The following is a 24,723-nucleotide window of genomic DNA, read 5'->3' as shown; positions in this document are numbered from 1 at the left end:
TTAAGATTGTGATGCATAAACATTTAGCTACACAAAGATTTATGCAAAACATAATGAAACATGAGGCATAGCATTATCAAGCACTATTGCTATGACTAAATTTAAGTGTCATTTTTAGCTAATCTGATTTTTGATTGTCATCACTTGACGATTTGTGTTGATGTTGGTTAAAATTTTCGTTTTAGGTCCACCTTTTCTCAAAAACCATAAGAGCTACAGCTTTAAAACTTTGCTTACTTGTTTGTCATGTAGGCCAAAACTATAACCCTGATAAGCATTTTGTCAAAATTGTGGTCCTTTTTGTAAGAAAATTTGGTTAAAATGTTTGTTTAGGTCCACCTTGTCTCAAAATCTGTAAATGCTTTAATCTTGGCACACATATTTATCATCTTTAGATGGCTATGTAGGTCAAGAACCGTAAGTTTGATATGCATTTTGTCAGAATTACCAGTTACAAGTTACAATCTACCAATTTTCCTAAATAATTTCTGCTAAGACTCTTTTTTTTTTTCAAAAATAGGTAGTATGCTCACTTAAGTGACATTAATTAAACAATTTCTTGCATTATGCCGAATTTTCTTAGAAATTAGTACTTTTTACAAAATTTCAAAACAGCATGTTTTCACAATTCATTTTTACCATATTTTGCATGTTTTAACAACTCATTCTTAGCAAGAAAATGTGCAGGAGGCCAAGTAATTTGGTCAGCAAAAACCCTGGGTCTGAGTAAAAGTCCTTCTGCACATTTATCCGACCCTGTAGCATATGGTATCAAACATACCATTTTGACTTGGTTACAACACCTGTAATATGAAATAAGGCACTGCCTGACAATCGAAAATCGATCTGACTGCCCATATTTGCACTAATTTGAAAGACGTTGTGGTTGGGACAAATTACATGGACACGTATAAGGCACAAGGAAAAAACATATTTTCAAAAAAATCCAAAGTCAGGCACTCTGTGCACATGCTGGAAGGACACATTTTTTTTAATTCGATATCCAGTTTATCGCATGTTACCGCAGAGGGATCGATCCAGATTTTCGTCCCTTTGCAGCAAAAATAGGTTGGATCGATTCCCTAATAAATACATAATGACTGAAATTGAGGCTGAATTTCAATATAGTTGAGAAACATGTAATGTAAATCTGGAAGAAAATTTGTAAACAGCCTGGTTGTTCAGTCTATAGAGCATAGGAACAGTATTCCAAGGCCACAAGTTTAAGCTTCAGTCTGGTTGCATATTTTTCTCACATAATTAACATCTTTCCATAGCTTCACCACAGAAATGATGATAGCTCCATTTCCCTAATGAATAAGTAGTTATGAATATTTTTTTTGATTTGCAAATTTAGTTTTATATATTAAGTTTAATTACTGTTGTTGAATTCCACATTAATTTTAAGGGTTGAAAATGCACTACCCGTAATTGTAGGATATGTTATTAGGTTGTGTTTTCATACAAATTGGAAGATTCTGTTGCTTTCTCTGAAATACAGTAATAGTACTTGGATCCTTGTCTGTATGTTTAATGTCCAACACCCATTTCCCCTATTTTAATATTACTGAAGTACCTATTTTCCCTATTCCAGCTGTACTGAGGTGCCAAATTTCCCTATTCCAGCAGTGCATTTTTACCCTATTTTGGTTGTACCGAGATGCCTAAATTCCCTATTCCAGTTGTACTGATGTGCATTTTATCCAATTCCAGTTGTACTGAGGTGCATTTTAACCTATTCCAGTTGTACTAGGTGCATTTTAACCCTATCTCAGTTGTACCTAGGTGCCTATTTCCCTGTTTTAGTTGTACTGATGTTTCCAGTTCTACTAAGGTGCCTATTTTGTCTATTTCATTTGTACTGAGTCAGAGGTGCCGTTTTCCCTATTTCAGTTGTACTGAGGTGATCTGCTAACCTGCTCCCTGTTTTTTTCTGGATTGATACAATTACTTTTTTATGGCTTTAATATCTGAAGGTATATCACAAATTTGCCACTAGAAACATAGCTGCAATAGGAATGGCCAGTTGAAAACCGATTAGTTTTGCCTAAAATGTTTTGGATGGGCAAGACAAAATAATTTTTATCTTCATCATTCTCCTCTCTCAAAAACATAATTATTTTGGGTATACCGGTAATTACAAAAAATGTTTTCTTTTCAGTGTAATAGAAGTCCAACTGCAGTTTAATTAGCTCTGAAACAGCAAAAATACAATGTGATAATGGTCTAACTCAAGTTGGTCTTTTCTTGCACTGTAAAACTGAATGCAATATCGGTCCAACTCTCAAATACACTATTTTAACTGCTTTTTGCCAAAAACTAAATTTAAACAATAACTTCTTAAGGCATTTTATGCCAACATGTAAATTTATATTTTTCCATTCCAAATAGCTTTTTATAGGATCAGTTTTTTGTCTCTCTTGAATAATTTTAGAAAATTGAGTTGGACCAGTATTGCGCTAAGCCATTGAAATGATATAAGCATTTACACTGATTTACCCATCTCCACGAAAATAAACTGTACATATAATTTCTGCTGTACAGTTTTACTGCAATTAATTGATAATAATTGTATGCATATTGACTAAATCAGATAGATAGCCCATGTACCCTAAGCCTGGTAATCCAGTCTGACACTTTCTAACATTTTTCTACCTGCAAATTGACAATATCAGAAACTCGATGAATGCCAATTAACACAAATTAGCGCAAATTAAGTGGGATCTTTAATGCATAGATATTAGGTATGATTTCTTCCGTCCAATCAGTGGAGAACACGCTTTGCGTGTTCATGCCCCGAGGCGATAACATCTGGCTCAAGTGACCGCACGCGATAATCTGTATATTGCATATTTCAGAGGGAAAGGAAGTCACGAGTAAGTACTTATTTGATTTAATATGTTTTAATTTTTAGTCAACTGATTTTTTTTTGTGACAAACCAGACCATGAATTATATTTCAATTAATCGGAAACACGGGTTGCTTTTTATTGCTTTAACAAATTCAGAAGCGTCAAAAAGGTCAGTTTAATTTTGTAATCTTAATATAAAAAAAGAAATTCAGAATAGCCGTTAAATAGTTCATTCATTCATTCATTCATTCATTCGATTGATCATTTTTTTCACAACTCGTCATTTAACTATTATTTCATTCATTCTTTATATAGGTAGTCTACTAGGATGTCAGTCACCAAAAGTTCATGTTGTAAGTGTTTGAAATAAAAAAAAAATATCGTGCAAAAATAATTTGATAAATACCATTGCGGTTAAACGAGATTAAAGTTGCAAGGACAAAAACAACTCCTGATAGAAGATTTATTTCGTAGAAGCTAGGTACCCGAGGCTAGCTTCTTTAAGATTGAATAAGGCGGAACGCACATTCATTCATTTGATCAAAATTGGAATCTCGGAAAAGCATTAATGAAGTTAATAATTACAATCTTTTATATTTAGAAAATGGGTACAGTTACACCGGTAATCTGACAAAATAACGCTTTTTTTCTAGATGGCACTTTTGAAAAAAATTACAACATCTCTTGCCTCTGTCTAGAGAGAAAATGTTTTTCTGCGAACATATCAGTGTCAGTATGAAGAAATTAATACTATTACAGATTATTTGATCTCTACAGACTTTGTAAGTCTATGTAAGTGGTTGTGATGCATATTATTTTTTCAAAGTATTATATCAAAACAATGTTGGTAATAATAAAAATTCATATTATGTAGAATTTGATTATTAATCTGAAAGTTTTAAGAATTTTATAGTGACCTAAAAATGCATACATACTACAGATCTTTTGCATTACCATCTTTTAGTAACATCTTTAAAACCGATATACCTAAGAACAAATAATCCAATTTGTCGATTTCCGTACTAAGTGTTGTTGTTGTAGTAACACGGGGGTGGAGGTGGGGTGAATCGATAAATAATAGCTTTGCTCATTATAATTTTTCATCTTATGCATTTACAGGCGAACGGTTTACTAAACGATGTACTTGAATGAAGTTTAAATTAATAATATGAAAAAGGCAAAGCCTCTGAGCGAGCGTAGCTTAAACGACAAAGAAACTATTCACTGCTTAAAACAATTTCGAGAACCTATTCACTTGAAAAGAAACAAAAATTTAGTGTCATTATACCTGTAACAGCGAATATCATACGTTGCAAAATTTATGGAAAGCCAGTGTCACGGTGACGTCATTACCTATTTGTGGCGTTCTTATGGCTTTATGCTTATTTATGATATTTTATCCCATTTTCTGGCCAATGCTTGATCTTTTAAAAGAAAATCATATTTTTTTCTACCAACTGGAAATCTTTCTTGCATTATTTTTGAGTGATGGATAATATTCAGCAATCAAATGAAGTTCTGTATTCACTGCCAACAAAGCATTTCCTGTGAGCACCTGTCCTCTAGGGACACGCACCTTGTAAAATAAAAGCAAAATTGAAATTATTTCCATAACATAACTTTTTAAAAAATAAAGACACCTAATGAACATAGAGATTGTAACTCAAATATAAAATTAAAAAAAAACAAAAACAATTTTCCCGACTTTGACGGAAGTAGAACAAAATGGCGGCACCCAAAATGGCGGCGCCCAGACGAGACGAAAATTTTTCAGCTACATCACTTTGCCCCATTCGGCACACCTTTGTTATATTCGCCTACACATTGCCGTAAGGCGAGCTACGCGCTCGCTATTAAAGTGAAATGCGGAACAAGTCGAATATGTATATAATACTTTATTTATTGTCAAATAAAAGTAATATTTAGTAATATGAATATGGTATCTAACATATTTAAAAAGCGTTACATATTATACATCTAAAAACAAACATTTACTTTCAGGACCATACATGTACAAACAATAAGTAATTGCTCAGCTTAGTCTGTTATTTTAAATCGATTTTCAACGGACCATTATGACATTTTCACAAACTAAAGTTGACGATATTTCCGACTGACTGGTATTTTTTCAGTTCTCTGTTTACTCTATTTTGTAGCTGTAAAATCTTCAAATATGACCACAAACGTCTTTTTTTCAGCAGGGCGCAAAATGATGTACTTAACAGGTTTTCTAAGTAGCGTTTCTATATACAACAAAAATACGGCAAAAATTGGTTGTTAAAATTATCTCTCCGATGATATATAATTTGTCAAGTTTAATTAGACGTCATATTGGAGGCAAACGATTTTGAACGCAAAACACTGACGTCGAGTTTCACCCAAAATTTTGCGTAAAGACGCCTGTATTTATTGAAACTGCCCGATTGTTTTTTAACAATTTTGAAAAAGCTACATGATTTCATTCACTATCGATTCCACAAATAAAAAAAAGGAGAAAAATGGAGAGGGGTGGGGGTCACCATTTAAGATTTCGATCTATTTACCATTGCGCTTCCCATACCCCAGTAAAAGTAATAATACCTTAAGTATTTTCGTGAAATTTGGGCCAGGATCTTTACTGTTCGATATTCACTCAGTATATGCAACTCTATTAACATGTCCATTATGATAACTTATTACTGTTAATTCTAAGGCTGGGTAATAGTTTGTACTGATTCCTCCGTCTGTCATAAGACTTATGACATGAGTGCAAAAATCATGAAAACTAAATCCCCGAGAGAAAGAAAAAAGACAATATAAAGACGGAACAAAGAAGTATAAAATATATTTTTATAGCTCTTTGGACAGAAGAAGGAAAGTGATACGTATATTACAATGCAAAAAGCATAAAACCATAAAAAGTACCTATCACTTGTAGTAAGTGGGTTAACATATTTTTATGACCCAGCTTGAAACACCACTGACCGGATATTTCTTATCCCCGGGCAATATTGTAATACACAATGAAATTTAATGAGTGACTAAACATTTGACACAATTAAATTATTTTATTTTTAATGTGACTATATGCAATCTTGGGGCTAAAATAAATTTAAGAAATAACGCAATTTTTAAATGAATACTTAAAAAAGGCACTGGCCTCCAGATCGTCCGACAAGAAAAAAAAATATATATATAATTGAGCCGTGCCATGAGAAAACCAACATAGTGTGGGTTTTCGACCAGCATGGATCGAGACCAACCTGCGCAGTCTGCTCAGGATTCATGCTGTTCGCTAACAGTTTCTCTAATTCCAATAGGCTTTGAAGCGAACAGCATGGATCCTGACCAGACTGCACGGATGCGCAGGCTGGTCTCGATCCATGCTGGTCGCAAACCCACTATGTTGGTTTTCTCATGGCACGGCATTATTTTTTTTTTTAGATATATGGAAATTAATGGTGTATATGCTACGTATACTGACAGACTATAATGTCGCAGAAACACATGATAATTAGATTTTTTTTATATAATTTTTACGATAAAATTTGTATATTTAACGCGCATTAAACACTAAACCCTCAATTGCGTTATTGGTAACGACAGCGGAAAACTATTTATGGCCACTGCGGCCAGGGTTCGATTCCCGGCGCGACCATCTTTTTTCTATATATGGCATTTTTAAATAGTTTATAGAAACGAAAATTCCTATTTTAAGTTTCATAATGTGACAACTACAGCTTAAAAGGTATTCTTGATGAACTGATAATTCTGCTTTTTAATCGAACCTCCTTTCAATATTTTACTCCGTAGATGTCATTTGTAGAATTTTATCGTCAAGTATATCCTGTGCATTTAAGGAATATTGATTAAGGAATATTAAAGCCGGTTTGCCTAGGGTCTATATATTTCGAAAAAAAAAGAATAAATAAATAAACATCTCGCGGGAAGGTCTATCTTTGCAAGTCTACTGTTTTTCTGTTACTCTAGCCAGGCCTGTTCACGTGCACGAATAGACATGCGCTCGTGCAAAACCAATCATTCTGAAAACAAAGTGGTCATTTATTAGGAATGAAATCGAGTATGTCTGTAAATTCGATCTTCAAACATTCAATCAAACTAGTACCATTTCTTTCATTTTACCACAGATTAGACACGTATACACTGTTACATTATTATTATCGAATATTCGGCAACTCTAATATGAAATAATGTAAATTATATTGATACTCTAATATTATTTATTATATTTAGTTAGGTTAATCTATGAGATTTGGATAATTTTAAATCCGGATTTACAGTAAGTTTTCTATTTTCATACTTTAATACAGGATTGCTGAATTAAAAACCGAGATGCATTATATTTATTTGAATGTAAAGAGATGAGACGTTTATGATGAATATTTTACTTGTCTAAGAATATTATACTGACCGCGAGACTGGAAATTCTGGAAACTCTTCAGATTGTTTAACCAAATATTGAAACGTTTTGAGGCAAATATATCGTTCAGAACTTGTTAAGTCCCAAATTTAAAGAGATGTTTGAAAAATTAAATTTAAAAAAGCTTAACAACGCGACTGTTATGTCACTTTGATATATTTTATCAAAACTGTACAAAAGATTTATTGTGCATTTTGAGTAAGTTCTAACACGAAGGATTGCGTAATGGTGGACTGGTTAAGGAACACTAATTTAGCATAGTTTACCTTAACGCTAGCGTTGGTTTCAATACCGTGGCTGTAGTTTTGACATTTTGGTTGGAATAAAATGGGGAAGTGTTATTTAGATCCCATTACCGCACTTTATGTGCTTTTGAAGTTTTGTGACGGGTAAAATCTCTCTTGAAAATAGTCTCTCCCGTACTTATGTTATTACTGTATGTCAGTTTGAAGACAATCCATCAAAATGAGGTGAGGATTGTGCGGACAACGTGTGACGGCACTATGAACACCGTGCATTTTATATTAAATATAATTTGGGAGATAGATTTTAGAGTAATATAACCATAAAATGCAAATAAAACACTGTAGATAACTTGTATTAAATATCAACAGGCACATTTAATGATATCTAATTTCTTTTCACGACGAAATGAGTATGGTGCGTTCTGACACTTAAATGATGTCGTCATCCCTGCCCACATGTCATTTTATTCGTCATAATTTTCACATCATTTAATTAGATATAATTATCAGTATCTATAAATTGCAAGAGTCTATTTGTATAACTTTTAATGCGTGCATTGTTTTATTCCAGGTTGACACAAGAGTTGTTTACTGGAATCAGAAAACGGGACGACTATTTATTTTCACGATAGAGAACATGCTTATGTGTGAAGTTTCTACTAGTTTGATCAACAGATGCAGACAGACAGCCCGGATGAGCCATTCGTTCTCAGTGACATTCGTAACAACAGATAAAAGCTTATATTTATTGAGATCAGGAAACTGAATATTTCCATGGGGTTCATCATTTGTAACCTGCTTACATATCATGTTCCAGCACAGAACCAACATGCGTCTTTTTAAAGCGCTCGTTTTGAATACATCTTCGGACATTAGAAGGGGTGTACTGCTCTTCTTAGCAGACGGCAAATCGAAAAGCCTATAGCGGTAATCAACATTCATGGGAATAACAAAAACATGTACAGACAGTAGTAAAAGAAGTGATACTCAACTGATTTGTTGAGTCAACGGCGCAGAATTAAATGTGCGAATTGCTAGTTTTTCAATTAGAAATGAACATATGAGCTGTGCCATGAGATAACCAACATAGCGGGTTTGCGACCAGCATGGATCCAGACCAGCCTGCGCATTCGCGCAGTCTGGTAAGGATCCATGCTGTTCGCTTTCAAAGTCTATTGCAGTTACAGAAATTTTTAGCGAACAGCATGGATTCTGATCAGACTGCGTGAATGCACAGGCTGGTCTGGATCCATGCTGGTCGCAAACCCACTATGTTGGTTTTCTCATGGCGCGGCTCAATTATTAAGAAATGCTTGATGTTATTGATTACTCACATTTTAATTCTGCTTATTTCATATGGACAAGAAATGAAAATGATTCAGAATCGTTTGAAAAACTGATTTAAAAAGTATTTAAGTTGAATAAAATGTTAATTTAATCTGACATGTCTCCAGTTAATAACAATATGAATTTTTTCTCATACACTGTCTTTGTCTTGCTTTTTTCTAACATACCGTATTCTGCTGTAGGTATGACTGACATTCATTTTGTCATCTTTCAGTGTGTGCCCATATACGAAATCAGTTCACATAAAAGAAAAATACGGGATTTGTATACTACACATAGTGCATATACGGGAAAAGTCTGGTAAATGTATCTTTTAGAAATACTGGTCCGTGAATTCCACGAATACGAAAACAAAATTCAGTCTAAATGTGACACAAATATGGAATCTGTATACTCTGCATATCTTGCATAACAGGGAAAAACCTGGCCCGTATATCAAAAACTACAGTTTCGTATATCCCCGTATATCAGATGTATACATTCCGTATATGACACAAGTACGGGGTCCGTATATTGCGTATACCATGCATATACGGGACTAGTCCGTAGCCCGTATATCAAAAAGTACAGTTTCGTATATGACAAAAGTACAGGATCCGTATACTTTGTATATCATGCGTATACGGAAAAATCCGAAGCCCGTATATTAGAAAATACAAGCCCGTATATGCCCTGTATATTAGATGCCATCACAGTCCGTATATGACAAAAATACGGGATCCGTATACTACGTATATTCGGAATATTCAGGCTCGTATACGTGTTCCGTATATTCTAAAATACGGAAAGTATACGGGAAAAAAGTCTCAAGACCCTTCGAATACATGAAAATGAAACTTATGTTAAAGCAGGACACGAATAAACACCATTTCTAGGGATTTTTTTTAAAAGTTCGTATATTGCATATATACGGGAAATATACATTTATGTATATTCGGCGTATACGGGATTCCGTATATGCATGACAAATATACGGACTTCCCGTATACTAGATGTTCCAAATACGGGATCGTATATTAGGTCCGTATATTTGTAATATACATCCCATATACTCCCGTATTTTCGAAATATACGGGACCGTACACTCCCATATATTGACCCTTTTTTCGCAGTGTTGCATTGAAATTTGTTTTGAATATACGAACTGTTCAATCTGTTGAGCTTTCAAGGTATTTCAATACAAAACGACGATTATGCATTTTTAAACCCATTTTGAGTGGCTCCCCAAGTAATTCACGTGAACATTCATGTTCTCCTACTTTTTAGAGAGTAAACGCCAATGGCGGCCGATTTTTTACAACAGTGAGCTGCCGTTGGAAAAATATATGTGGCATTCATTTAGCAATTCGGGTACTTAGAGAAAAATCCTTGAAATTCTCGAGGGTGACTTTTTTGTAGTTTAACTAACGCTATTTACTTTACTGATAGCTGCTCCAGTTTTGTCACCGTGCATCCAAGTTAATGTTAACCGATGGGATGGGACAGACTTTAGGTGTAGGAAGTGGAACAATGGTACATGTAAGGCCGGAAAGGTATGTTACCCTATGAAATATTACCTGAAAGGTTTATACAAGATAATAATGGTCTGCCTACCAAAACAGTACATCGATATTCATAGACAACATGAAACCCCAGAAAAGTAAATACACCAAAATACATTCTCAAAACTGTTTTAAAACATCTTTTATTGAAAGCGTCCATGAAGAAATGGTCCTTTAAGCAAACTGTTACAAAACGACAGCACTCATATGAATGAGGCTTAAATTAAACAAGAGCTGTCCGTAAGACATTCAAGCTCGACTATTCGAAATATTGTCCCAGAAGCAGGAAAATATTACCCAAAAAGGTTAAATATCAAAAGAGTTTTAAGTTCAAAAGGGGACATAATTTGACTAAAATGCATATCAGAGTTATAGGACTTGCTGTTATCAACCCTGAAGGCACATGTGAGTTTCAATTCAATATCTGTATTAGTTTTAGAGATAGTAACTTGCATGTAAAGCTTTAACCAGAATTTTCTAAGTCCAAAAGGGGGCATAATTTGCCCAAAATACATGTCAGAGTAATGGGACTTGACACAGTGAGGTTGGTAATTGATCTAAAACAAGAGGGTCATGAAGGCCCTGTATCGCTCACCTAACCTATTGACCTAAAGATCATCAAGATAGTTTCATTAAGATATGGTCATAAATGTGGCCTCTGAAGTGTTAACTAACTTTTCCTTTGATTTGACCTGGTGACCTAGTTTTTGACCCCATATGACCCAGATTCGAACTTGACCTAAAGACCATCAAGATCAACATTCTGACTAAGTTTCATAAAGGTACAGTCATAAATGTGGCCTCTAGGGTGTTAACTAGCTTTTCCTTTGATTTGACCTGGTGACCTAGTTTTTGACCCCACATGACCAAGATTCGAACTTGACCTAAAGATCATCAAGACTAACATTCTGACTAAGTTTCATGAAGATACAGTCATAAATGTGGCCTCTAGAGTGTAAATATGCTTTTCCTTTGATCTGACCTGGTGACCTAGTTTTTGACCCCATATGACCCAGATTTGAACATGACCTATAGATCATCAAGATTAACATTCTGACCAAGTTTCATTAAGATATGGTCATAAATGTGGCCTCTAGAGAGTTAATTAGCTTTTCCTTTGATTTGACCTGGTGACCTAGTTTTTAGCTCACCTGTCACATAGCGACAAGGTGAGCTTTTGTGATCACCCTTCGTCCGTCGTCCGTCGTCAGTCCGTGCGTGCGTGCGTGCGTCAACAATTTCTTGTCTGCACGATAGTGGTTTCATTTATGATTTTATTTTAACCAAACTTGCACACAACTTGTATCACCATAAGATCACGGTTCCTTTCTTGAACTGGCCAGATCCCATTATGGGTTCCAGAGTTATGGCCCCTGAAAGGGCCAAAATTAGCTATTTTGACCTTGTCTGCACAATAGCAGCTTTATTTATGATTTGATTTTTACCAAACTGGCACACAACTTGTATCACCATAAGATCTTGGTTCCTTTCTTGAACTGGCCAGATTCCATTATGGGTTCCAGAGTTATGGCCCCTGAAAAGGCCAGAATTAGCTATTTTGACCTTGTCTGCACAATAGCAGCTTCATTTATGATTTTATTTTAACCAAACTTGCACACAACTTGTACCACCATAAGATCTTGGTTCCTTTCTTGAACTGGTGAGATTCCATTATGGGTTCCAGAGTGATGGCCCCTGAAAGGGCCAGAATTAGCTATTTTGACCTTGTCTGCACAATAGCAGCTTCATTTATGATTTGAATTTAATCAAACTTGCACAAAACTTGTATCACCATAAGATCTCAGTTCCTTTCTTGAATCAGCTAGATCCCATAATGGGTTCCAGAGTTATGGCCCCTGAAAGGGCCAAAATTAGCTATTTTGACCTTGTCTGCACAATAGCAGCTTCATTTATGATTTGATTTTAACCAAAGTTGCACACAACTTGTATGACACCACAAGATCTTGGTTCCTTTCTTCAGCTGGCCAGATTCCATCATGGGTTCCAGAGTTATGGCCCCTTAAAGGTCCAAAATTTGCTATTTTGGCTTTTGCAGCCATATAGAGACTTCATTTATGGTTTTATTTGATACAAACTTCCAAAATATCTTCAACAACAATAAATCTTGGATTCTATGACAAATCAGATCCAATAGTAGGTTCCAGAGTTATTTCATATCTGATTAGTTGGATTGAGACAATTAGGGTAGATAACTATGAACTGATTTTATGTTAAATGACCTCCCTTTATTTCAAATTTAAATGGGTATATCTCCATAACTAATGAAGATACTGACTTTCATTTAATATGTCAACAGATTTATTTGGCAAATTCTTCTTTTGTTCACTTACAATATTTTTTTTTTAATTACTTCCCTTTTACGTTACTATAAATAGCTTATTTTTAGTAACTTTTTTATTATTGGCCATAGGGAAAAACTGAGACCACTTTTCTGTGGTACAACATGGATGGTACCTCCGATTTGTAGGTGTATTCTGACATATCTGTACCTTGTAAGAATTTTTTTTCTTTTTGGTTAAATTTCTTCGCTTTGTTGTTCCTGTCCTTTGGACTTAGATATTTTTTCTGAGGACCTTCTTGTCCTCAAGTGCAATGATAACAGGTGAGCGATATAGGGCCATCATGGCCCTCTTGTTTACCCTATATGATCCAGATTCAAATTGGACTTTGAGATCATCATGAGTTACATTCTTACCAAGTTTCATGAAGATACAGTCATAAATGTGGCCTCTACAGTTTTTACAAGCTTTTCCTTTGATTTGGCCAAAATTGTGACCTCTAGAGTGTTATCAAGCTTTTCCTTTGATTTGACCCGGTGACCTAGTTTCTGACCCCAGATCACCCAATATCTAACTCATCCAAGATTTTATTGAGGGTTACATTCTGACCAGGTTTCATTAAGTTTGGGCCAAAATTGTGACTTCTAGAGTGTTAACAAGCTTTTCCTTTGATTTGACCTGGTGACCTAGTTTTTGACCCCAGATGACCCAATATTGAACTCGTCCCAAGATTTTTATGAGGGTAACATTCTTACCAAGTTATATTAAGATTAGGCCAAAACTGTGACCTCTATAGTGTTAACAGTCAAATTGTTGACAACAGACGGACGACGACGGACACAGGGCGATCAGAAAAGCTCACCTTGAGCACTTTGTGCTCAGGTGAGCTAAAAAGAAAAAATAAGTTTCAAATCTACATGCCTTTTAGTACTAGCTGCATGTACTTGCACGCAAAACTTTAACCACGATTTCTTAGTCCAAAAGGGGGCATAAATTGGCCAAAAATGAAGGTCAGAGTTATGGGACTTGGTGCTATCACCTAGTTTTATAACCCCGAAGACACATGTGAAGTTTCAATTCAATATCTGCATTAGTTTTGGAGATAGTAACTTGCATGTAAAACTTCAACCAAAATTTTCTAAGTCCAAAAGGGGGCATAATTTGCTCAAAATACATGTCAGAGTTATGGAACTTGACCCAGTGAGGTTGGTAATTGACCTAAAAAAAGAAAAAATAAGTTTCTAAGCTATATGCCTTTAAATGATAGCTGTATGTATGCAAAAACTAAACCAAGGTGTGACGCCGACGCCAGGGTGAGTAGAATAGCTAGGCTAGACTATTCTTTGAATAGTCAAGCTAAAAATTGTTTGTTTGTAGTGCTCCAACCCAGGTTTTTAGGAGTGGGTAGGTAGGTAGGGATTTTTTTTTTAATTCTACTAATAATTTCACAGAGCACAAACTTGCACATGCTTGCATGCAGACGTTTTTTAACCAGAACATACATTTCATACTCAGTCAAAATTTTTGTAAAACTGAATGACACGACTGTGGATATATAGACTAAGAATGCACCAAATATCTCAACACTCCAACCCCTCATTCCCTAAAACCTTATACATGTACAGGACAGTTGTTCTCACTACAGATGCACTGTCAGACCCTTTGTGTATGAAATGGTGGCCTCTGGTGCATTTTTTGGTCTAAGTTTTGAGTATTCAGAAGGTTTATAATGACCTCACTGCCAACCCCCAAAGATATCCAACCTGTTGGTGGTGAGGTGGGGATGGGGAGAGATAGGTAAGGAAGAATGTTCGCTGTTCTCCCCCCTGGAAATGTTAGAAATATACGAATGAAATAGTGGCCTCTGTTACATCTTTTAACAGGAATGAAATGGTGGCCTCTGTTACATCTTTTGATAGGAATGAGAGGGTAGTCTCTGTTACATCTTTTCACAGGAATGAAATGGTGGCCTCTGTTACATCTTTTGATAGGAATGAGAGGGTAGCCTCTGTTACATCTTTTGATAGGAATGAGAGGGTGGCCTCTGTTACATCTTTTGATAGGAATGAGAGGGTAGCCTCTGTTACATCTTTTGATAGGAATGAGAGGGTGGCCTCTGTTATATCTTTTGATAGGAATGAGAGGGTAGCCTCTGTTATATCTTTTGATAGGAATGAGAGGGTGGCCTCTGTTACATCTTTTGACAGGAATGAAAGGGTGGCCTCTGCTATGAGTTTTGAGTATTCAAATGTCATTTATCTGGACACTGGTAGAGACTGAAGGTTTATAATGACCTCACTGCAGACCTCCAAAGCTGTTCAACTTTGTGGTGATGGGGGTGGGGAAAGAGGTTGGTACTGAAAAATTTTCACCGTCCTTCCCCTGGTATGAATGTAATAGTGGCCTGTTTTAAATTTTTTTTCTAATGATAGAAATGAAATGGTGGCCTCTGTTATATCTTGTAACCGGAATGAAATCTTCTGATGGGAACAAAATGGTGGCCTCTGTTACATCCTTGCTAGGAATGAAATGGTGGCAACTGTTACATGTTTTGTCTAAATTCCGAGTACCCAATATCATTAATCTGGACACAGGAATTGATGGATGCATGAGTATAACAAGAGCTGTCAGTGGACAGCGCGCTCGACTATTCTCAGTGCTTGATAGTATAATATAAGCAATGAGTAAAACTTTAACATTACTATAAGCATATTCTAAGTCGAAAAGGGGCCATAATTCAGTCAAAATGCTTGATAGAGTTGCCTCCTCCTTTTCACAGACTGGGGTCATGATGGTAAACAAGTATGCAAAATATGAAAGCAATATCTCAATGGACTTTGAAAGTTTTTGGGGTGGTATGCAAACTTTAACATTTATTCTAAGTCGAAAAGGGGACATAATTCAGTCAACATGCTTGATATCGTTGCCTCCTCCCTTTTACAGACTGGGGTCATGATGGTAAACAAGTATGCAAATAGAAAGCAATTTCTCAATGGACTTTGAAAATATTTGGGGTGGTAAGCAAACTTTAACATTTATTCTAAGTCGAAAAGGGGCCATAATTCAGTCAAAATGTTTGATAGAGTTGCCTCCTCTTTTTTACAGACTGGGGTCATGATGGTAAACAAGTATGCAAAATATGAAAGCAATATCTCAATGGACTTTGAAAATATTTGGGGTGGTACGCAAACTTTAACATTTGTGTGACGCTCATGCTAACGCTCACGCTCACGCCAATGACGGGGCGAGTAGGATAGCTCCCCTATTCTTCGAATAGTCGAGCTAAAACCATACATTTGGTGATAGGTATATAAGACCGAGGATCCAGGAACTTTTTAAGTGTGTAATGGTGGGTTCTGGTGCATTATTTTTTTGGTCAAAACTTAGAATGGTCAATAAAGGTCATTTCTCAGGCCACCAGGGGCAGGGGAGCGACATAGGCCTCTCCCATCCCATCCTTGAATACAGGTCTGTGTAGACAAAGATGACTTTGATCAGCTGTCGAGCTTGAAATCATACTTGTTGTTTTTAGTCTCTGTTTAGTAGAAATTAAAAGGCTTCATTTTTAAACACAATATGAAGTATTTGTATGCATGTAAACTTGTGACTTTGTCGTCAAATTACATCACATACATCACAACATTTAGCTGTCAAACAGAGCTTCCTTTCATCCTACATCAAAGGCCGCCATGTGCCTGTGTTTATTTCAAGATGTTAATGCAATATTGTCACCAAATGTGTCGGATAATCCTGGGATATAAAAGTTGAATTATGCTTGAAAACACTGGAAAAGGATTTACAAAAAAATCCTACAATCAGGGGAGTTAATCAGATATAAAATAACTCTGGAAACTATGGTTGGATCTGATTTGTCATGGAATCCAAGATTTATTGTTGTTGAAGATATTTTGGAAGTTTGTATCAAATAAAACCATAAATGAAGTCTCTATATGGCTGCAAAAGCCAAAATAGCAAATTTTGGACATTTAAGGGGCCATAACTCTGGAACCCATGATGGAACCTGGCCAGTTTAAGAAAGGAACCAAGATCTTGTGGTGATACAAGTTGTGTGCAAGTTTGGTTAAAATCAAATTATAAATAAAGTTGCTATTGTGCAGACAAGGTCAAAATAGCTAATTTTGGCCCTTTCAGGGGCCATAACTCTGGAACCCATTAGGGGATCTGGCCGGTTCAACAAAGGATCTGAGATCTTATGGCAACACAAGTTTTGTGCAAGTCTGATTAAATTCAAATCTTAAATGAAGCTGCTATTGTGCAGACAAGGGCAAAATAGCTAATTCTGGTCCTTTCAGGGGCCATAACTCTGGAACCCATAATGGAATCTGGCCAGTTCAAGAAAGAAACCAAGATCTTATGGTGATACAAGTTGTGTGCAAGTTTGGTAAAAATCAAATCATAAACAAAGCTGCTATTGTGCAGAAAAGGTCAAAATAGCTAATTTTGGCCGTTTCAGGGGCCATAACTCTGGTACCCATAATGGGATCTGGCCAGTTCAAGAAAGGAACCGAGATCTTATGGTGATACAAGTTGTGTGCAAGTTTGATTAAAATAAAATCATAAATGAAACCACTATCGTGCAGACAAGAAATTGTTGACGGACGCTTGGACAAACGACGGACGAATGGTGATCACAAAAGCTCACCTTGTCACTATGTGACAGGTGAGCTAAAAAGTCATGTAGTATGAAGTAACTATTTCTTTTTTAGGGGAGGGGGATAGCAGTTTAATGTCACACCAACATGGCTTTAGGTCATATGGTGAATTTCCAGCTTTTGATGGTGGAAGAAGCCCCCAGGTGTCTCTGCGCTTTACTCACAGTATATTCATCACAGGCAGGCACCTGGTCGATCCACTGGCCTGTCAGCCAACTGGATGGCTCCCTCACGTGAAAGATTCCTACAACCCCAGCACTATTTTGAACCCACAGCAGGGGCCTCTGTGGCGGAGTGTTTAAGGCCGCTGACTTCAAATCACCTGCCCCTCATCAGTGTGGGTTCGAGCCTCACTCAGGGCATTGAATTCTTCATGTGAGGAAGCCATCCAGCTGGCTTACGGAAGGTCGGTGGTTCTACCCAGGTGCCCGCTCATGATGAAATAATGCATGGAGGGGCACCTGGGGTCTTCCTCCACCATTAAAGCTGGAAAGTCGCCATACGACCTATCATGTGTTGGCTATCATGTGTCGGTGCGACGTTAAATCAAAAAAAAAAAAAAAAATGAACCCACAGCAATGAATGGCAAATGATGCAAAAGTCAGCAACCTTCACCAGTCAGCTACAGTGGTCAAGTAGTTTGAAGTTAGTGGTTTTATTTGTAATGTTATGTTAAGCTTTGTGCAGTACAAAATTCCAGTAAACGGTGCAATACTGAAACATGCTCAAATACTTGACCTTCACTGCCTGTAATGACCTTGATTTTTGGTTGGGCAACATGAACATTGATTCTTTACACAGCCAAGGCAGCCAGTATGTCTGCTTCAGGCAGATGGATGCTATACACAAATTAAAATAATCATAAAAAGCCCATTTTGGAAGTGAGTAAATATATTTTCATGGCTTACAAACGTATGAACATGACCAAGAATCCAAGGCTGAAATGTTTCCCCTTCAGCTGTGACCTTGACTTTGAGCTCATGCAACTGGAACATGGATTCTATATGTTGTCTCAAAAAGATGCACATCCCACCTGTTTCATTAATATCCTTTAAGGGGTTTTGAAGATACAGCCTGGACCCAAAATCAGGACTAAAATGCATGAATTTTAGTTAAAACTTTAACCTGAGCTGGCATGGGTTTATCATGTCACTATGAGATGAAAATTCCAGCCAAGTTTCATAAATATCCTTAACAAGATTTCCAAGACATGGAAACAAGTTGAAAATTGACAAAACAAACTGACTTTTTTAGTGAAAACCATTTTTCACCTACCTATTCAAAATATAATACAGGTGCATTTAAATCTGCCGTAAATTGGTGGTTGCATGACTTTTCACCAAAATAATGGTAAACCCAACAAAAAATCAATCTACCACTGCAAAGGCCCAGATAAGGAAAGCCTGGTTTGCGATACTGCAGAACATATTTTGAGTGAAATTTCCTTATCCATAACACACAGTAATAGTAATTCACAGGTATAGAAAGCAAAATTATATTCATGTGATGAATACCTTTGATCTTTTTCTTGCATCTTCAGAGCTAGACTGTTCTGATACACTGTCATCAAGGAAATCTTCCATTGACTCATCACCACTGGTTTCATTTGGGTCATAATTGTAACGGTTATTTCTAAAATATATAAACCAATCTTGTACATATTTTTTATCATATACAATATATCCTTCTTTATTTTCAAGTACATAACATAATTAGCACAGGAACATAATTCAAAAAGTTGCCAATTTCAATATTATCTCTTGGCTGATCTGACTGTAGCGACATAATTATAGGTTATTAGCTTTGTATCGGGAAATATGCACGAGTTCTTCAGCGAAAATATTGCGCGACTTTAGGAACGCAATATTCTTCCGCTGAAGAACGAGCGCATATTTCCTGATGCAAAGATAATAACCTTTTTATTACATACTCATCTACACGTACAAATATAATGTAAGTACCATAAATTTGTTCAATAGCCTGAATAGGATTGACAATACTGAACTAAATAGAAGAAAATAGTGCAACAACACACACTGAATTAAGTCACGCACCCGATATGAAATTCAGGAGTCAGTATATGGAAAAATATTGACGTTTCCGGTACTAGTGCAACTTAACGGGGAATAGAAACGAGTATGTAATAATGTCTGAAATTCCTTGTCCTCCATCTCTGTTCAAATGGCAAAGCTGTTAATTACTTTCTGAGAACAAGTCTGTACTACATTAAAATTGTTCACTTCAGCAGCGATGACTTGACCACCTACACATACTGGAGCAATTGATATAACTGTTTGCTCCTTAACTTGTATATTCCATATTGGGATCACTCAAAACCCTGGATAATTCAAGCACCTTGCACAGCTAACTGAGATCACGCTTCGGAAAACCCTACGAGTGGTCTACATTTTGCAGGTGGTTGTTATTCAAAAGTTAAAATAACTTAACTTTAAATATTACAAAACTTTTAGTTTATACTAATTTTAGTAAATTTTAGGTCAATTGTGAAGCAAGTTCTACAATTGATATAAATTACTCTTGATACCTCATTCCTGCAGAATCCATCAGCACTGGGTATGAGAGAATAGAAGCCAGTTTCCTTTTAATACTGAGCACCAAGCAAAGGAGCTACTTGTACCATTTCTCATGTCTCGGAAAAAACCTGTCTAGAGAACGATCCCATTACCTCTGCTGCAGGGGCGGCAAATTCAATTGTCCGTATTGCCCAGGTTGTCCCAAAGCTTGTACGGACAAGTGAAGTTTGACCAGAATTTACTATATAACTATCATACGGACAAGTAAAAAATAGCAAATGATAATAAAAACGGACAAGCAAGTCAAAATCAGATTTCGCTGCCCCTGTGCTGTAGAGCCAGGGTGGTCTCTATCCTACAGTAGTTGCACTTCATTCAATAACATCAATAAATACATTTCCTGGCCAGTATAGAGTACATGTACAATGTAATGTCTAAACAAGACTGTACATTGCAGCAATTCAGTGCAACATGTCTTCCATGTACTGTTTATGTTGCTACTTTCTTGCAGAACTGCTCATACAACAATTTCACAGGAAATGTACACTCTAGACACTCAAACTTACTCTTTTGTGTAATTATTCACTAGTCGTTTAGGTCGAAGCTGTTCATATTTTCCAGGTGATTTTGTCGGGGTTATTTTCTTCCAGACGTCTTCTCTTGTCGGCTTATGGAACTCTCGACATCTCTTTTTCTGTAATCTTTCAGAACTTCTTGGAGTATCCTTAAATTTATCAAGATTTTAACAACATTATCTTTTGTGAAATTCAAAACACTGCAGGTCAGTCCCTATGCAATTTTTCAATACAAACAAGTACCGTAAATCCAGTGAATAGGGTATGCTCCGCCAAACAGAGTAAAGTTTTCACCACTGAAAAAGCATTCTCTGCCTATAAAAAAATACTGGAGTACAACTGAATTTCAGTCTCAATATAGTGTGCAACCTACTTTTTTGACCAATCAGAGCTAGTTATTTTTCAAAAAAAAATGTGGCTTCTTTTTCCTGAAGACCAATGTGACTGAAGCAATAATTTTCGAAGAACAGTTCTACAAGCTGAAGAGCGCTGACACTACTGACTCTGCAATTCTGATTGGTCAAACGCAGATTTCACACTATGTCATGAAGAGAATTCTTTGAGAAAAGAAAAACCTTGGTCGGTCACTCCCTATCGGTTTCTTTTTCATGAAGAATTCACTTCATAAACTCTTTCTAATAGTATAATGAAAATTACGTATTCATAACAGTTACTTCATTACTGATCCATTTATATTCTACATTTAGTAACAACAAAATCACCTTGACACTGCATGTTAGTACATTAATTAGTAAATAGGTAGTAATTTAATTATAATGCCGACTGCTACCAACACTTAATTTCAGTCAAAGTTACACGCATTGTAATCATAATAAATGTAATAATATTCTTCCTTTTTAATGAAGTTGATAGAAGTACTTTAAACTGAATCATTGTTAAAATACGAATTGCACAAATTGGTACAGGATTTGAAAAAAAATTATGTCCACACAAATTTTTCAAACCTCAAGTGCTATAAATACAAGTGGAATAAAGTTTTTCTTAAATAGTTTAAGATTTTGGTCAACTTAAACAACTGATAATTTTACACTTATTTTTGTTCACAGAGTTTTTAATACGATTCAGATTATCAAAAGAAGTATTTTTAAACTTTTCCTAACCTGGTTACCTAAACAAAGTGTAATTTTAGCATAAGTATAAATTTAATAAACAAATTTTGCCTAAGGAATGATATAAGCACTATTGTATTAAGCTGTCAAAGATTTGCATTGACAAGTAAATATTTTGCCAAAATTCATTAGAATTGCAAGTTCATAAAATCATTATTACCTCCCTTTGTCTGTCTTGATTGCGCAACCAAGATAGATTGAAAATAAATTAATTCTGAAGCTATACGTTCTTTTAAAACTTGCCTTTTGTTTCAGGTAGTTGAAATATCCCAATATTTATCAAAAGCAAGTGTAAAACTAGAAATTATATAGAAATCAAAAGAAATTATCCACTTTTTAAACACTTTATTTATAAAGGGAGATAACTATAAAATTTTATAACAAGAGCTGTCCGTAAGACAGTGTGCTCGACTTTTCTCAGTGCTCGACTCTGAATTAGAGCTTTGCCAGTAAAAAAATTTCTAAGTTAAAAGGGACATAACTCTGTCAAAATTCAAACAGACTTAAGGGAATTGTGTCTCCTGGTGTAGACTTTGATAGTAAATAACTATTTTGAGTTTCAAGTCAAAAGCTTTAACAGTAACAGAGATATTTGACTTTTAACAAGTAACAAATATTTGACTTTTAACAAAAAATTCTTATTTAAAAAGGGGCATAATTCTCTCAAAATTCAAATCAGAGTAATGGATATTGTTTCTCCTGGTGTAGACTTTGATGGTAAATAAGTATTTTAAGTTTCAAGTCAAAAGCTTTGATAGTAACAGAGATATTTGACTTTATCAAAAACTTTAACCAAAAATTCTAAGTTAAAAAAGGGCATAATTCTGTCAAAGTTCAAACCAGAGTTATGGGAATTGTGTCTCTTGATGCAGACTTTGATTGTATATAACTATATTGAATTTCAAGTCAAAAGCTTTAATAGTAACAGAGATATTTGACTTATCAATATTTAAAAAAAAAATCTAAGTTAAAAAGAGGCATAATTCTGTCAAAATTCAAATCAGAGTTATGGGGATTGTTTCTTCTGGTGTAGACTTTGATGGTTAATATGTATTTTAAGTTTCAAGTCAATAGCTTTGATAGTAAAAGAGATATTTGACTTTATCAAAAACTTTAACCAAACATTCTAAGTTAAAAAGAGGCATAATTCTGTCAAAATTCAAACAAAGTTATAGGGATTGTTTCTCCTGGTGTAGACTTTGATAATAAATAACTATTTTAAGTTTCAAGTCAATAGCTTTGACAGTAACAGAGATATTTAACTTTATCAAAAACTTTAACCAAAGGCGACGCCGACACCGGGGCTAGTGCAATAGCTCTACTTTTTCTTCGAAAAGTCAAGCTAAAAAGTAATAAAATAGACATTTCCAATAGGGATTTTACTCTATGTAACGGGTGTTTTTATACCTTAAAGGGCAAGGAATGCCTGACAATGAGTTAATTTTATATGAAAGCCATCCCCAAGCCTTTCATAACGCTGAAAGAATTTTTGAAATTGAAAAGGATATCTCAGTTTGAAATCCAAGAAAATGGCTGATCATAGAGGCAGCCATTTAGTGTGTTTATGAAATCATTTACGTACTGCTGAATTCATTTTTGAGCAAATAACCTTTTAAATAGACTAATTTCTGAATCATATCTTTCACGAGTGTAAGATGTAAAACAAGGTATACTCCTTTCTCATGGTACCGGGGCTTCCATTATATCGGTGTTAACAGTTTTATAATAGTGAGGAAGGATGTAGGAAGCAGCTATATGTATGAAATAAATAAGAGCTGTCACAGGAGACAGCGCACTAGACTATTTCAATGCTGGGTAGTGAAACTGGACACATCTGAGGAAGCTAGAGCTGTAATTGGAGTGTTTAATGACTCCAATGGTGGATGAAGATATTGCACAAAAGCTTGAGTCTGTGTCAAAAATATTAAGTTACATACCAGAGATAAATATAAAGTGTATCACAACACTAAACAAGATGAACATTCTGACCAACTTTCATAAAGATCCCACAAAAAATGTGACCTCTAGAGTGGTCACAAGCAAAAGTTTACAGACAAGACGGACGGACGTACGGACAGATGATGGATGCCACGCGATCACAAAAGCTCACCTTGTCACTTCGTGACAGGTGAGCTAATAAGTATAATTTTAAGCAAAAAGGGGGGCATAATTCATAAAATATTGGTGCAAGAGTTGTATACACCTTGTGTCATATGATGCGAGTGATGATGTGGAACAACTAATTCAAGTTTCAATCAAATCCATATAGTAGTTACTAAGATATAGTGAAAATGCATCAAAATTAACCTCAAGTTCTCAGTAAAAGGGGGCATAATTCATCAAATACTGGTGCAAGAGTTATGGCTCTTGTGTCATATGATGTGAGTGATGATGTTGAACAACTGTTTTAAGTTTGAATCAAATCCATCAAGTAATAACTGAGACAGTGGAAGTGCATCAAAACTTTTACCTGAAATTTCTAAGTAAAAGTGGGGGGACAATTTATTAAGTATTGGTACCAGAGTTATGGACCTTGTGTCATATGATTTGGGAGATGATGTGAAACAACTACTTTCAGTCTGAATCAAATTGATTTAGTTATAATTAAGATAGAGTTAAAGCACATCAAAACTTTTAACCTGAAATTCTAAGTAAAATGGGGGAATAATTCATGAACTATTGGTGTGAAAGCTATGGCCCTTGTTCCATATGATGTGGGTGATGATGAGAAATAACTATTTTAAGTTAGAAACAAATCTATTTACTAGTAAATTACAGAGATCCAGAGAAAAAAAAGAAAGTGTAAAAAAAACTTTAACCAAGGTGGGAATGCAGAAGGATGCCAACACCGGGTTGATTACGATAGCTGTCTCCATATACTTCATATAGTTGAGCTAAAAATTGAGTTAAATAATTTTCTTTAGTTTCATTCATTTTGCGCATGTTAACTTGTTAAGTATACCTAGTATCATGATAGAGAAACCAGGCTAAATTCTTTCATTATACAGCTGGAAAAAGAAGAGAAATAAATACAGGTTAGATATGCATCTAGAAATTTAATAAACCTGTCATAAAGCGTTTTTTTTTATATATATAGAGGAGGTCTA

At 35.4% G+C, this 24,723-nt stretch overlaps 1 protein-coding gene across 1 annotated transcript in view; it reads right to left on the bottom strand.

Moving 5' to 3' along the window:
- Window positions 1-24,723, bottom strand: part of LOC123522826 (clumping factor A-like) — a 62,002-nt gene that overhangs the window by 35,814 nt on the left and 1,465 nt on the right. The window contains exons 2-3 of the mRNA XM_053549577.1: window positions 20,478-20,635; window positions 18,892-19,009 (exon numbers count right to left, since the gene is read on the bottom strand). Coding sequence (XP_053405552.1) covers window positions 18,892-19,009; window positions 20,478-20,635 — 276 coding nt within the window. The remainder of the gene's footprint in view (window positions 1-18,891; window positions 19,010-20,477; window positions 20,636-24,723) is intronic.

Source organism: Mercenaria mercenaria, chromosome 8 (genome assembly GCF_021730395.1).
Source record: "Mercenaria mercenaria strain notata chromosome 8, MADL_Memer_1, whole genome shotgun sequence".
Taxonomy (NCBI): Eukaryota; Metazoa; Mollusca; class Bivalvia; order Venerida; family Veneridae; genus Mercenaria; species Mercenaria mercenaria.
Note: the sequence above shows the minus strand (reverse complement) of the source record. Positions and strands in the feature narration are given on the sequence as shown.